Consider the following 16,759-nt stretch of genomic DNA (forward strand, 5'->3'; position numbering starts at 1 on the left):
AGAAATGGTTGGAATCACTGCTAGACTAGAGACGTAAATGTTTCTCTTATGGGGTCCCTGGCATATCTTTTCAAATGGGGGTCTGAGGGCTAATAATAATATGCAAACTTCGAATGAAGTCTTCAATCAATCAATCAATAAGTGTCAATTTGGCGGTCCTCGACATAAAAAGGTTTGAGAACCACTGGGCTTGTTTTGACGTGGCTGCTTATTTCTCTCACACAACATGGCAACGTGGCATGGCATGTTTTTGGATCGCAGAGCGTCCTGAGCTGACAGCAGAGACGAGATCTTCTAGCTTTGATAAACAATCAACAACTCCTCTGGCCTGGCTGGGACTTCACCGCAGGGTCTCGGTCATAGTCTAGTATGGCGTCTCATGGCAGCATGCGGTGCTGTCGCCTCATATTATCCAGACACAGAGGCAGGGAGTTGACCACACATGCGGGCAGCAGGCTGCTGAGTGCGCCCAGAGCCAGCGGTACTGCAGGGAGCATTCAGAGCCTGGTTCAGAGGCATAGCAGCGGTGGGACCATCCAGATAAACAGTGCTGGTCCAGTGCACCAGGAAAACAATGAAGAACTTCATCATGGAGACCCGGTCAGCCCACTTCCCAACTTCACCGCAGCATTGAAAACTAGGCCAACACAGGTAATTATTAGTTTTAGTCATATCTTTTAGGGATGATTGTGCACCATTAGGCCACGGACCCCCATTTGATAGTTTATAACTATGTCATTTAGCTGGGGAGTGGGGTCCCCCATGGGAGGCTGGGACTATCTCTCTAGGCTAAGACCCAGTGAGAACCAGTGGTGTAATTGCTGACCACAAACTGGACCATTTAAACTGATGATTCTTGACCATAACAGGGTCTGTGTGTGTATATGTGTCAAATATAGTGTATTTTGAAATATTACTAAGCTGGTTTATTAGAGAAACTATCTTGTCTTAGTTGTGTTCTCTTGTTCAAATCCATTTCTACTGGTACCCACTATTTATGCTATGTCCATTTTATATCTAAACAGTTATTTACACCACAAAATGACCCGGATAGAACGAGCATGATTTCACCTAGCCCCATATAGAACCTCACCCGTCGCTGCGTCCTGTTGTGCTCCGAGATGAGGTCCTAGAAAGGTGGCCACCGGAATCTTGCGACAGCCTCCACATCACAGTTGGAAAACACACAAAACGAAATTTTGTCCAAAAAGTAACGGCAGTTCCGAGCTCCCAGACTGTAAAAACCTAACCTCGGTGCATAAAACTTGAACCGCGGCATGAAACAACCCCTTAAAATCGCTAGTTTTGTCAGCCGGTAATGTTTACAAGCCTGGAAGTTGCAGCCGGAATGGTAGCATTAGCGGCCCCTCTGGTCGAACGTAGCCCCAACCGTCGCTGCATTCGAACAGACATTCGACCAGAGGGGCCGCTAATGCTACCATTCCGGCTGCAACTTCCAGGCTTGTAAACATTACCGGCTGACAAAACTAGCGATTTTAAGGGGTTGTTTCATGCCGCGGTTCAAGTTTTATGCACCGAGGTTAGGTTTTTACAGTCTGGGAGCTCGGAACTGCCGTTACTTTTTGGACAAAATTTCGTTTTGTGTGTTTTCCAACTGTGATGTGGAGGCTGTCGCAAGATTCCGGTGGCCACCTTTCTAGGACCTCATCTCGGAGCACAACAGGACGCAGCGACGGGTGAGGTTCTATATGGGGCTAGATTTCACCCAGTCTGACCTAGTGTGCATAACATTTGCCCATGTCGTTACATTTAGGCCTGACACAAATTATTACATAGCCTAGATAATCACAATATTTCTTTGCATATGAGTTATGTGTTTAGTTTGGCCAGGTGGACAGACAGTGTGCAGCTCATCACTGCTTTTCAGCGCTTTCAGGGTGAATGAACCTTGCGGGACAGAATATTTCACAACAGTGTGCAGTAAGGGTGTATCCAAAGTTTTGTTAACAGTAAGTTGTCAGTGATAAAATTCATAAATGTCATAGAGTAGACTCATGATGTAATGAGGGTCCAGTCAGTACGCAGACCCTACATTTTAGTTATTGTTTGTGTATTATACAGAGGGAGAAGAAAGGGGGAATCATAATGTATTGACTCTCACTTTGTATTTGAGATAAATCTCAAAGTGCTACATGTCATAAAAGTCAAGAAAACATATTAAAAAGTGTTGTGTATTGGCGGGGGGTTTTGGGGCTCTCTGTGCCCACGGAAACAGATATAAAAGTCCAGTCCTTTGTTCATCAATCGGTGGTTTTATTGAAGGGACGGGGAGTTCAGGTTAGACAGATGTATCTTCCACAGAGAGCTGACTGGAACAGACCCCAACAGACCCCAGCTCCACATGAGAGCTGACTGAGACAGACCCAGTGCGGAGATTTGGACTAGCCTTTATACCCAGTGTTTATGCACATGCATGCATCTTCTAAGTTCGTGCAAGAGGCATGTGTTAACCTAAACATGACCATATAGGGATTGAGAGAGCTATACCAGTATGTGCGTGTGTGCGTGCGTGTGTGTGTGTGTGTGTGTGTGTGTGCGTGTGTGTGTGCGTGTGTGTGTGTGTGTGCGTGCGTGTGTGTGTGTGTGCGTGTGTTCTGTCTGAACCCCGCACACACCGGCCTCACGGATGTGTGTTGTTCGAGTGCCTAAACAATTCGGAAAGCCAAGGTCCTGAGACAGGCCAACTATTTGACAGGACTCATCAATCGTACTACAAGCCCCATGGGCTGTGCACTTAATGTACAGAGGAATGTCCTGTTTGTATGTCCCAGGATACTCTCATATCCATAGTAACGTATGGTAAGATTCTGCATTTCCCCCCTTGAGCGACGATAGGAGCTCACATGATACTCAATACCAACAACATAATCGACATACAAACAGGCGTGTACCCATCATATGAGTGTGTACGTTAGCGCAAGGTGTTACAATGACTCGTATGTACCATCTTGTACATTTATGGACATAACCAGACCATCAATGTAGGCCTGCTTAGGCCTAGTACTTTGCTTGCATCGTAATCCCAAACGCAACAAAATGGAGCGTCATTAAAGACTATACAGCAGTCGTAAGGTGATTTACATTACATTCAATTGAGATTGGTGGAGCAATTAACCGAACTCCGAACCGGCACATAGTCAAACGCAAATAAAAAGACTATAACCAAACTCTTTGCGTCTCATAACGCGAGACCCACGTAGCGGCATTATAGCGGCTTTTTAGGGGTGATTAGAGGTTCGCGACCGTGCTCTAATCCGATTAAAATCTAAGCAATTGACGAGTACCTAGATCAAAATCAACTCCTTTGCGTCTCATAACGCGAGACCCACGTCCATGCATCATTCATTTTCCATCAGTGTGCAGGCTCTCTCTGTTTGTCTTTAAACTCTGAGCTAAAATGTTAAACATCAGAAACACAATATCAAAATGAACCATGTACTCTAGGGACCTTCTGCCCTTTCTAGTCACCATGTTCATAAAAACTTCAAAACTCAAAATCCACATTAAAACCAAGAGACCGGAGAGTGAAAAAACCTCCTTCACAACACTGAAACATATTGGCTGCCAATTGCCTTGAATCTAAATCACAATCATCACAAATATACTGTATGACCTAAAATGTACAGACATTTAACAATGCTTTTGTTGATACAGCTTTGGCTTAAATAATCACCACACATTCAAATACAACACTTAAGATAATTCAGACATAAATATCAGGAAGCGGGACGTGACGACTTACATCTGATGCGTTAATTCGACTGACTGCAGAAGGCAAATCACTGTACCTGCCGTAAGCCTAATAATAGTGTCCAAAATACATCTGCTCTTGTGTCTCAAATTTTCAGAATTTAGGATATGTGAGATAAAATATCTGTTTGTACTTTAAAACTCTGTTTTCCAAAGTGAAGAGCTAGTTCACAAACCTCTGCCTGACTCAGTCATTCCTCGACAGTCACGTTCCAGGGCTGTCTGACTACTCTTAATATGTTGAAATGACAGAGTTTATGCCATAAAAAACAAATAGTCTTCACATACGTGGCAAATACCTTGTTGACAATGATACATTTTCCTACTGTCAACTTTCTCTAATAGTCCTCATGTTAATTTGTTCAGCTAGAAATCAACAAAACACATAAGATAATGAAAAGACATACAAATACTGATATTAGAGTGAAACATGTTAACGCTTCCATCTGGTCTTGAATTGTTGAGCTCCTTCGATAATGCTGCTGTAGAGTCATTTTACTAAATGTCAGTTTTCACCCCCATAGTATTTCATGCAGTTCTCCTCGCTGGCACCCTCGCTGCAGGACAGGGGCGGGCTGGCCATCTGGCATACAGGGCATTTGCCCAGTGAGCTGGTAGAGTATCTTTGCGCGCGCTGGTTGTGGGGGCTGGTCTGGCCAAGATGACAGGGCTGAATCTTAGTCCCAGTCCATCCCTGCTGCAGGATGTTTAAGTTGCTGCACCCCTCTGTCCATTATTCTCTGAAGTTAGCCTGTACCCCCCTTTTTCCTTTTTTTTCCTTCCTCCTTTCTTCCCTTTTTCTTTGTTTCTTCTTCCATGTCATCACAGAGATGGTGCTGTGAGGCTGAGTTCTAGTGTCATCACAGAGATCATTCAGAGTCTGTGCGGTTTCAATCTTGTGGATCTGTTGAAATCAGTTCATGTTGATATTTCAGCTTGCCTCTGTGGTGGTCTCCCCGTCGACTCTGGATCTGGACCAGATCTGCTTTTCAAAAAATCTTCTTTCATCGTGAGCTCCGTCTTCTCCCCCCTCACAAAAATACACATCGGGTTCTTTTTGTGCGGCTCAGCGTCCTCGGAGACAGTCGTCCCCCAGGCACGTCGGCGATGCACATCCACGTTGGGCGCCACCTGTTGTGTATTGGCGGGGGGTTTTGGGGCTCTCTGTGCCCACGGAAACAGATATAAAAGTCCAGTCCTTTGTTCATCAATCGGTGGTTTTATTGAAGGGACGGGGAGTTCAGGTTAGACAGATGTATCTTCCACAGAGAGCTGACTGGAACAGACCCCAACAGACCCCAGCTCCACATGAGAGCTGACTGAGACAGACCCAGTGCGGAGATTTGGACTAGCCTTTATACCCAGTGTTTATGCACATGCATGCATCTTCTAAGTTCGTGCAAGAGGCATGTGTTAACCTAAACATGACCATATAGGGATTGAGAGAGCTATACCAGTATGTGCGTGTGTGCGTGCGTGTGTGTGTGTGTGTGTGTGTGTGTGCGTGTGTGTGTGCGTGTGTGTGTGTGTGTGCGTGCGTGTGTGTGTGTGTGCGTGTGTTCTGTCTGAACCCCGCACACACCGGCCTCACGGATGTGTGTTGTTCGAGTGCCTAAACAATTCGGAAAGCCAAGGTCCTGAGACAGGCCAACTATTTGACAGGACTCATCAATCGTACTACAAGCCCCATGGGCTGTGCACTTAATGTACAGAGGAATGTCCTGTTTGTATGTCCCAGGATACTCTCATATCCATAGTAACGTATGGTAAGATTCTGCAAAAGAAAATAGAAACAGTGAAATTAATACAATTCTGAGAGTCCCCCTCCCCAACTATACACAGCTAAGAAAAAGTTTCAAGTTTAAAAACGCACAAAGGCACAGTCTTAACTGACTTTAACCTGCTGCTGAATTTGTGTTAAAGCAACCTTTTATTATGATCAGTCCCCAAGTTATTTTTAGAAACACGTGAAGCACGTGCTTCTGAAAATACAGTTACCAGGGCAAAGATCGTTGCTGTCCATTAACTATGTGGCCATAGCGAATTGTCTCGTTGGTTAGTTGTGTTTAACTCAGGTCTTCACAAGCATCAGTCACGTAGCAAAAGCTCATTCAAATTCTCTACCTTATTTGTTTTCTGCCTCATTCAGCCTCACAATCACTACTTTTAAAGAGTGAGTTCAGGTTGCTCACACTGAGGCACAAATTGTCACTTACTGCAATTGCATTAAGTGGATCGACAAGCTTGCCTGTAAAATGAACAGAACAGTAAAGAACAATGCTGCCTTTTGAGTTCTTGCAACGGATTGAAAATGAAAACAATAATTTTTTAGCCTGTCGATTTGGCAAAGCTTCTTTACCATTTGTGTACATCAAACCATTTGAACAGGTCAGACCTTTTACCTTTTCCTTTTTTATATTTATGTTTTTACCCAGGAACTGGCTTCCCCTGGGAGTCGGAGACGGATCTTAGATGAGGACAAAACGCCCTTTTCAGCGTTCCTGACTGATAACTTTGGCCGGAGGCACAGCTACCTCCGCATCTCCCTGACAGAGAAATGCAACCTGCGCTGTAAGTTAAAGGTCAAATGACCTTCTGTTTTTACTAATCATAAAAGTCTTTGCCCTGGTCCTAAAAACATGTTTTAAAATGTTTAAACTTGAAAATCCACTCCATGGAGCCGTGGTCTCTCTCTCTTATGAGCCCTGTTTAGGTGTCATGAAAAAAGTGCTGTCACCTGAAATACTCTATACTCACCACCAGGGGAGCCTCTCTCTCCCACTCATTCTAACAAATATTAGTATAGTGCAGTAAGTACATGTACTTGAGTACAATTTTGAGTTTTTGTACTTTACTTGAGTATTTCCAATTTTCAATTCTTATACTTCTACTCCACTACATCTCAGAGGCAAATGCACTTTATCTCTGCACTACAATCATTTGGAGGCTTTAGTTACTAGTAACTTTGTAGATTTTGAATACAAATCAATCACTTCAGCCCTTATAGGCCAGCGGTTCTCAAACTATGTTACCCAAAGTGGCCACGCACACGCACGCGCACGCACATACAGAGCCCCTCCAACACACTGAGAGATGCGTGCTCGCATTTTCGTTGCTTTCGCACAAGACACAGTGACTACACAGACACACACACACAGAACCATGGCAGCTAAAGAGGCTGAGCTAAGCCCCCTGGCCTATGGCATACGCGTCTGCAATCAGTGGGGAATTGTGTTCAATACGAGCCGAGGCACGGGTGTTTTTTCTTACCCTGGGAACGATGAATAGACTGTTGACGCATGAGTCCAGCAGCCAATGTACTGCGCGTTTGAGACTCATTGGGGGGCTTGCACCAACACGGTTTAAGCCTTAAACTGGTTTAAATCAAGGTTTATCTTTTAATCAGCTTGCACCAAACCTTGAACCTAGTTTTCATTAATCAGGTTTAGTTTTAAACCATCCTTTTAATCTTGGTTTGAATTTTCACTATAAACCTGGATTACTGTTAATCCTGTTGCACCACTACTTTAAACTTTGCTTTAAATCAGTAAGGGATTAATTTTAAACCTGCTGTAGAGGTGGTTTAAATGCAAACATGCCATTGAGGGCTTGCAACTGTAAGCTGCAGACAGCGTTTCACAGCTGAAAGCAAACATCTCATCATATTGTTGTCTTCAATACATCCTTGTAGTACTGTACATCGGCTATTTTAAATTAGCGAACATTTAAATATTTACAGGGACATAATACAGACATTTGTCATGGAAGCTTGTGGACTTCCCAAGCAACATGGAGACGTTTTAATTTTCGAAATCGCTTCATAATTGACTCAAATGTGAATGTGATCAAAACTGTGGTGTCTTTTCTTGCTTCCTAGATAGCCGTGCATCGCCGCGCCGCACCGCACTGTGTAGCGTCCGAGCGTCACCGACCGTCGTATGACGGAGCGTTATATATATTTTTTGTTTTGTTTTCTTTTGGCTGCAGGCGCTCTTCTTAACATAGGCCTGCCCACATTCTCCTAGAAGTGAATAAAATAGTAACGCTAATGATATTAGGCTCAAGAGAATAGCATATTCCAGTTTGTTTACATCGAAATCCAAGATGGAGGACATTTAATCCATGAATTAATCACAGTTTATGGTTTTAATCACAGGTTAAGGGTTTAATCACAGATTTGTTAAGCAATGCTTAAATTTAATTGGTGCAACGCACCTCGATTTAAAATAAAACCTAGATCAACAAACCCTTGATTAACCCTAAACTAAGATTTATTTAATCTCTCTTGGTGCAAGCTGCCCATTATGCAGAAACCGACAGAAATCCACAGATAACAGAGGAACGACTGCAAGTTAAAAGTTGGTGTTTTTTTTTGTGTAATTGAGGTCAGGAAACATAAAAAAAACATAAACAAAAATAAAAAAAATATTTTTGGATGTCATGTCCACTTTAACGTTAGGCTTTAGCGGAGATCTCCACCCACTTGAAATCTAAATTCAATGAATGGGGCTATTTTTTAGAATAGTGGAAACTATTCTAAAAAAATTATAAAAATAAATCTCTGATGGTCTGTCTTCGTGAGACTATGCCTTTCCCTTCTGCTGCCAATAGGGTAATCATCCTAAGAACGGAAACATTTGCTGCGTTTAAATGGGCAGGTATATTCCAATTGTATTCAGAATGACTGCTCATTCAGAATGAAAATGCTCATGTAAACACCTCAGAATGGAATAGAATATCCATTCAGAATGCATTTTCATTCCTGTCTGGAGGGGTGGTATATACCGTTTGAATCAGAATAGACTTTTGTTCAGATTCCATGTAAACGTTTGGGTATGAATCTCTATTCGGAATGAGTTAATTCTGAATGAATATATATTGTGCATGTAAACGCAGTGTACTAGAATGAAAGAAAGGCCACGATTGAATGCTATTCTTTCTTTAACCACTTAAACTCTACATCACATATGTCAAGCCAGATCAGGCCCGTGAATGGATTATCTTTGGCCCGCGGGATGATATTTAATTACTGTTAGAACTGGTCCTCAGGTATATTGCACACACCTCGTACAAGAAGTCCCACAATGCACTGCGAGTGCATTGGCGCTTATCGAGGGCCCGTGAGCACAAGGAAGCGTAGCGCCTGTTTGTCAACTTTCAGCTACCCCTCTCCCCAAAAACACAGGTTTTCAAGCCAGGTTCCGGAGGCAGAGTAGCCCACATACTGTATTCACGGATGTAAAGGGCAAACCTGTGTGTCTTCTGTGTGGATTTGATTTACTTTCTCATTTTATTTTATGAAATCAGTGATCATAGAGCAACAAACTGAGCTTTAATAATGCATTTTCCATAGGGACATATTAGATTTTTTGCTGTTTGCCTGTTGAAAAACGTTTTCATTTGAAATTACTGACAGAGCCATAAGAAACTATTACAACTGATTTTATGATTTTATGTTAATTTAATGATTAATGTTAGCAGAATAATATAGGCTGTGTTAGGTCCAGGTTTAATACGTGCAATCATTTCAATACGTTTTAAATAAACATTGAACCAGTCCGGCCCTTGACTTGTACCATTTTTTTAATTTTGGCCCCCCGTGTATTTGAGTTTGACATCCCTGCTATCAAATAGCAAAAGATTGTTGATGTACAAGCTCACAGTCATGCTTTTAAATCAGTTATGTTTTTGCTGGATGTCTATCCATTTCTGGCAAATGTCTACCTGTTATGACGTACCCAATGCTAGAGCATTGGTTCCTCAGTAAGTTATATAGCATCACACTAATTTTAACCACTTTATCGATTTATTTGTTGGCTATTCAAAAACAGCAGATCTACAAGCTGCGGGATTGTACATCTTCCAATGTTTGGAAACTGATTTATTTTTAACATAAATCTTTAACAAGGTCCTCGGCACAAACTCTTTTCAGATGGGGGTCCGCAGGCAAATACATTTCAATGTGGGGGTCCTTGACATGAGAACTACTGTGCTGTTCCTCTTCCTCAGGTCAGTACTGCATGCCAGAGGAGGGCGTGAAGCTCACCCCACGCAGCCAGCTCCTCACCGCCACGGAGGTGCTGACTCTGGCTCGCCTTTTCGTCAAGGAGGGAGTGGAGAAGATCCGCCTCACAGGGGGAGAGCCCCTCATCAGGCCCGACGTGCTGGATATCATTGGTAAGGTGCCGTTTCGGAGACGAGGAAAAATTGGTGTTGATTTACGGTCAAGAAAGCTTTTTGTGGGTCACGACGAGGAAATATCCAGTTTTGTTTGGCACACATACATAAGTGGACAGATGCGTCGGAGTAATGAACTTGGAAGACTAAAAAAGAGTCCCACACTGTGTTCCCTCAGAAAAATGTATTACAACATTTTGGTCACTCTGACCTTCATCGGGCATGCTTGAGGCATGATGAAGGCATGCCTGATGAAGGACAGAGTGACCCAAATATGTCCAGTTGTGCAATACCCGTTGTATCCGTCTGTCTGTCTGTCTGTCTTGCACTCTTTTATGGTCTGTCTGTCTTGCACTCTTTTATGCCCATATATGGTGTTCCATGTCCAGGCCAGTCTGTGTGGCATCTCCAAATTTGGGCACTGGAGTGATGTCAGTCAGTGATGTCAGTTGGGCTTTGTTGATGTCAGTTGGGCATTGTTACCATGGTGGCGACACTGTCTAGTATCAGTGATGTCAGCATGCAGACAGACGGTCAGACAGCGGACGGCGGACAGACATTCTGTAAACTACCGTAATTCCAGTAGTTGGATTTCAGAAAATTACACTTTTGTGCCCATATTGTGCTGAAGCTTCCTCTGATTTGTTTGCACTTGATGCCATGACGGCACATTGAGGTTAGACAACACACTCCATATTTAGGCTTGGCTGCATGCTGCATTGGTAACTGGTTGGTTATGGCTGAGTCATGGTGACATGAGCGTGACGTCAGAGGTCCGCCCGCCACCGTTCCCAACTGCCGGGCGGTCTCCCTTAAATCAATTTTATTAATATAGGATTTAAATAATAGTGAAAATGGCCAATCTACAAGTCCTCAACGCACCACTAAGCTTATACTGTAGAATAGATGTGAACTTGTAGACTTGTCTATTATAACAATTCTTGAAATGGGGCATAATGTATTTTTTCTTTTTAGTTTGGGTTGCATGGAAACACCAAATGTATCTTTTTATCTTTTGGGAACCACTGATTGTAAAGGGTGAAGGACTAGGAAATATTTTTATTCTTGATATTCCACATCTCCAGTGCACGTTACATTAGCAAAGTCAACAATGTCAGATTCATGCTTTTGTGACTTGTACACTCCTTGGATGATGACATCCGACAGGTTGGTCGGCCTGTGTGTACAGTAACCTGTCTTTCACTTAAACTAACATAATCTCTGGGTTTTGTGATAACAAGGAGTGACTTAACAGGTCTTGCAGGTTCTTTTATCTGTTTTACATAGCTCAGGGGTAGAGAAACCGTTATTAGAGCACGAAGGGTTCCCAGTTCGAATCTGGGCTCCCCCTGAGTTAATGTCGAAGGGTCCTTGGGCAAGACTCTGAACCCCACATTGCTCCCGGTGAGCAGGTTGGTGCCTTGCATGGTTTCCTCTGCCACCGGTGTATGAATGTGTGCGTGAATGGGTGAATGTAATGCAAAATCTCTGTAAAGCGCTTTGGATAAAAAGCGCTATATAAATGCACCATTTACCAGTGGCAGTGAAAGCTGCTTTTGCGCATTTATGTTGTGTTGCATAGGCGCATAGGCGTATTTATTTTAAATCATAGAGTACTTTATTTACAGTTTGCCAATAGTACAGTGGTACGATATTATGCAATGAATGCACTGTAGGGCTTTTTATGACGCATGATTCAATCATGACTTTTCAGCATTTTTAAAAATGTCACAACATCTCAATGAATGGCATTGCACCTTCATTAACATGCTACAAGTACTAGCAGAATGCTTTTTTATATATATATATATAGAGAGAGCTTTTTGTCTGTTTTAATTGTGGAGGAAACATCTCTCTCTCTCCCTCCCTCGCTCCCTCTCTGTCTCGGTCACTCTCTCGCTCGGTGTGTGCTGCTATTTGTGCATCATGGATTGCTAAAAATGAAAGAAAATGGGGGGAAAAAGTAAATACATATTACAACCATGACAACGCTATTGCTGCAGTAAATTACAATTAGCCTATTATAGTGAAAAAACATACAAGTGCATCATGCAGTAAAAAATATATTTTGTTTTTCACTTACCATTTATTTAAGAGGAAGGTGTTACTCCTCTTCAGTGGGTGATGAAGGTATTGGCTATGACATCCAGTTGGTCCATCTTCCATGCCACATGCTTGTGGCAGTTTAACAGAGCCTGGGAGCGATGAAATTTAGTGTCTTTGCCGGCAGCCTGGCGGCAGGTCTTGGTTTTAGGGCTGGCGGTGCCAGGCTGGTCTCGCCGGCATCGCTGCCGTCCTTTGCCGCCCCGACAGGTCCTGGGGTCTGGCTGGCAGGCGTGGCAAAATGTAGGGTCTTCTGGGTGAATCTCTTGAATCTGGTCCAGCCAAGAAGAGAGAGTCGCTTCATCTTGCTGTACAATAGTGAGTGAGAGCAAGCTACTCTGCTGTGGTCTTTTATTCTCTACCTGCAGTGCCAGGTGTAGACAAAGCCGTATATATTTGCATGTCTATGGGAGCGCACCTTGCCACTGGATTGGATGCCTACTACAGGAGTGTGCCCCACCAATGAGAGGACGGGTTAGACTGTGCATGTGTGAGTGCTGGCCAAAGTGGCCATTATAACTGGGTGCTTGTCTTAGCCCGTGGGCACTCACGTTGTCAGCGTCTATGTTGTGTTGTGACACTCGGCCAGCTTGCACTGCAAATGTTGTGACAGGCATTTTCCCGACAAATGATCTTTCAGGAACAAAAGGCCATCAATGATTCATGAAACCTGCTTCGCTCTGTGGATTAGAGATTAGAGTAAAGCGGAGTTCCCACCATGCATACTTTTAGTTTAAAGGCGGTATGTGCGATGGTGGAATGGATTCGCGGCGCAGCGGCTGCATGCTTGGTCCTGTGACATGTTATCCTGCCATCATAATTCATCGCTTGATCTGTCGGCCTGACATTCTCAGGCTCGGTCACAATAAGATCACACCCGCGAATGCATGAGTAATGCAAATAGGAAGATGTGTGGATAGTGTGTACAGACGTAACAGTCGAGCATGTTAGGGGTACTGTACATACAGTAGCTGAGCCGGTAGAGAGGCCCCCTGGGAACAGACCGTCCCAGATTCCATCCCCGTCAACTCATATAGGCGTCCCTGAGCAAGACACCCAACACCTAACTGACCCTCCCCTCCCCCTCAAGGCTGACCACTTGCTGAAATTGGAAATTCGCTCTCGTATCGAATAGGTCTAATTACTATCCAATGCTAATGTTCCCGCAGATAGAAGCCACCGCTGGTCATGTGAGGATCAGCAGTGTATTGACACGGTCACCTGACCGATCCCTGCAGGGACCTCCCATGACCCTCGCACTCTCAACTGTGTGGGTCGGACATACTAGTGCTGGGCAGCTAACAGAAAACATATCAAAACCCATATTTAGAACCAGTAACTGACTTGATCTTGCACCTGTAGGTTAATCAATTAATGGAAAGGCTGTTTTATTTTTTATTTACAGTATTTATAATGTTATATTTATTTCCCATGTATACACATTTTCATACCGGTAGATTTTCTAAAACTAAATCTGAAAAATAAAATCTGAAAAATAGATGAAAATAGATGCTATTTTCACAATTATTATTATTTTAGTTTTTTACTAATTGTTCATTAACCATAATTGAGGCAGAAGTTTGAAATAATCGTGATTTACTCCCTAGTGGGAGAGGGAAGTGGATTATTTGTGGTGTGAGGCAGAACCACACATGGTCTTTATGTATATTGTGTATTGTCTGTGTGTGTGTGTGTGTGTGTGAGTGTGTGTGTGTGTGTGCGTGTGCGTGTGCGACTGTGCGTGTTTGTGTGTAGAAGTGGAGTCACATGGAGTTCACCGTGACAAGTGATACAGTTATTAAAAAGATGGAGCAGATATGCCAGACTCCACTGCAGTCATATCTTCTTTGTTCTTCCAGGCAGTTGGTTGGTAGCACATCATTCATTCTGTCTCGCTCTGTGTATTCTATATCTCAGTAACATTGTTGGGTGCAGTTATTGTACTGATAATACTGTCGACATTGTCGACAGTATCGGTGTATTCTGTCATAACAACTCTGTGATTGTGTGTGTTTGCTTCCGTTTTGCCCAAGCATAGTTGGGCCTGTCACGATTATTACATTATTCGCCTAATCATTAATCATTTCACATTATCATCATAATCATATCCATGTTGAAAAATGCTCATACATTTTCAAGCATTTTCAAAAAATGGCATAGAGAGCTGATCTACAAGCTTACAACGCGCCACTTTGTACGCTTGTAGATCAGCTATTTATTTAGGATTTAGCCTCGGGTCTAAATTGAATTGAATTTACTCTGTGTCTGTACCTTAACTTAACTGCTGTGCTCTCTTTCTCGATAGCGGAGCTGAGGAAGTTGGAGGGCCTCAAGACCATTGCGGTCACAACCAACGGCATGAACCTGGCCCGCATGCTGCCCAAGCTGAAGGAGGCGGGCCTCGACCTCCTCAACATCAGCCTGGACTCCCTGGTGCCTGCCAAGTTTGAGTTCATCGTCAGAAGGAAAGGTACGGCAGTGTGGCAGGCAGTGGTTAAATAATAATCAGTTTGACCCATTTAGAACTGGTACACATTTTGTGTATCATTATTTTATGCTTTAACTATTGAAAAATAGCAGATATACAAGCCGCGCTGCGAGCTTGTAGATCTGCTATTTTTGAAAAATCTTGAAAATTAGAATTTTGACCCGATTCTATAAGTGTCTTTTGAATCCTTCTAAGATTTTTTGAAAAACCTATGTTTCTATGTCAACAATATGGCTATAGCCATCGTCAAAGAAAAGGTCCTTTTCACTTAACTGGAGCTCTATCAGTCTGTTCTTGAGAGAATACTATGTCAGTGGTTCTCAAACCTTTTCATGTGAAGGACCCCCAAAATGATATTTATTTGGCCACGGGCCCGCATCTCAGAATATTTAGTTCCAGGGACCACCCAGAAGCAAAATTTGAGTTCCAACCGTTCGCTTTGAAAATACATATATTCAAAGATTTGCACACATTTTCACGACTTTTTCAAAAATAGCAGATCTACAAGCTCGCAGCGCGGCACACGGTGCCGCGCTGTGAGCTTGTATATCTGCTATTTTTCACTGGTTAAAGCAGTCAATAATTCTAGACCTAAATGGGTTGATTAAATAATCCCCCAAAAATGGGGATACATTTCTTTCCTCCACAAACCTTTCCAAAATATCTACAAGCTCACAACGCGGCATGATGTGATGTGTTGTTGTGAGTTTGAATATTGCCAATATGTAGATATGTTGGTTCAACTCTAATCAATTTAGTTGATTTCAAAAAGTTGAATTGTTTCGCTTCGATTCGTGATAAAATTACGATGTATGAAAAACACTTCACAAATAAATCGGAAAAGTAACCACAATCGCTACGAAAATAATCAATTGTTGAAGCATTTACATTTTCATTAACAATTCTGATATCTGGACATTGTGTATTATGTATCACATTCCAAGACAACAAGAGTTCATTAGCACACAGTCAGATTGTTCTAACGCTCAATCATCTACAACAAGATGTCTTCAAAGTGCAAGGTCTCACATATCTCTGCCAATAGTATTCGTCATCCACTTATAACCCTGGCACTAGCAGATCTTTTCTTTTATTGCCTAAAATCAATACTCACACGGTAGTTGCCAACTGGATGCAACCCACTCATTTACTTAAAGCAGTGGTTCTCAACCTGTGGGTCGGGACCCCCAGGGGGGTCGCCAAATTATTTTGGGGGGTCCCCACTCCCCAGATGTTTAGCGAAATGTTTTTTTTTTTAAAGATTTGTTTTTTGGGCTTTTATGCCTTTATTTGACAGGATAGTAGACTGACAGGAAATGGGGAGAGAGATGGGGAATGACATGTGGCAAAGGTCGTCCGGATCTGGAATCGAACTGGCGACGCCAGCAGGCATCATAGCCTAGTTAGTATATGGTACGTGCCTTGACCACCAGGCCAGCGGGCGCCCCCGTTTAGCTAAATGTTAACATTGTTTTCTCACTCAACTGTAAACAGACCAACATACAGTATAAGTGTATACAGGGTATCTAAAGTGACAATTTAAGGACTTTAAAGACCTTTTTAGTACCTCTGTCAAACATTAGTCAAATTGTCAAATATTAGAGGCAGAAATTGTGAAAATAGCAGATCTACATGCTCAGCATGTAGATCTGCTATTTTCACAATGGTATAGATCGAGTCAAACTAAATGTAATGTCAACTCCTACAATTCCAAGTGTTTGTGCAGGGTGGGGGTCCCCAGTTCAAATATGATTATTTTGGGGGTCACGGCCTGAAAAGGTTGAGAAACACTGACTTAAAGAGCATGAGTTCTTTCCCACACAGCGGGGGGGCCAGAGGGGTGGACAGGAGTTGACAGAGTGACCGAGCTCTGGGTGGTAATGTCTCTGGAAGACAGATGGACTGATTGACATTAGAAAGAGAGCAATCTGGCAAGCCATCGTCAAAGAAAGGGGAACGCCCACTCGGTCTGTCCCTCTTCCTATTCTGTCTCGAGAGAATGGAAAAGAGAGAGACCGAAGGGGAGAACTAGAGAGTGACATTAACACTGTAGCTGTACCTAGGGCTGTCACAATCATGACATTTCACTTGACCATTAATTGTCATGCAACATAATTGCGATTAACAATTTAAATTGTGCTTTTGCCATTGTACATTGGTACAAAATACAAATACAAAGTACATTTGTCTTGGCCTTAGGCTTTTGAAACAAAAAATTGC

At 42.9% G+C, this 16,759-nt stretch overlaps 1 protein-coding gene across 2 annotated transcripts in view; it reads left to right on the plus strand.

Moving 5' to 3' along the window:
• Positions 1-297: 297 nt before the first annotated feature.
• The window catches only part of mocs1 (molybdenum cofactor synthesis 1), a 31,044-nt gene continuing 14,582 nt past the window's right edge, over positions 298-16,759 (plus strand). For both annotated transcript variants that reach the window (XM_080749981.1, XM_080749982.1), the window contains exons 1-4: positions 298-651; positions 6,207-6,342; positions 9,781-9,948; positions 14,357-14,521. In XM_080749981.1, coding sequence (XP_080606107.1) covers positions 370-651; positions 6,207-6,342; positions 9,781-9,948; positions 14,357-14,521 — 751 coding nt within the window. In that variant the 5' untranslated portion in view covers positions 298-369. The remainder of the gene's footprint in view (positions 652-6,206; positions 6,343-9,780; positions 9,949-14,356; positions 14,522-16,759) is intronic.

Source organism: Nannobrachium achirus, assembly GCF_963921795.1.
Source record: "Nannobrachium achirus genome assembly, chromosome: 20".
NCBI classification, from domain to species: domain Eukaryota; kingdom Metazoa; phylum Chordata; class Actinopteri; order Myctophiformes; family Myctophidae; genus Nannobrachium; species Nannobrachium achirus.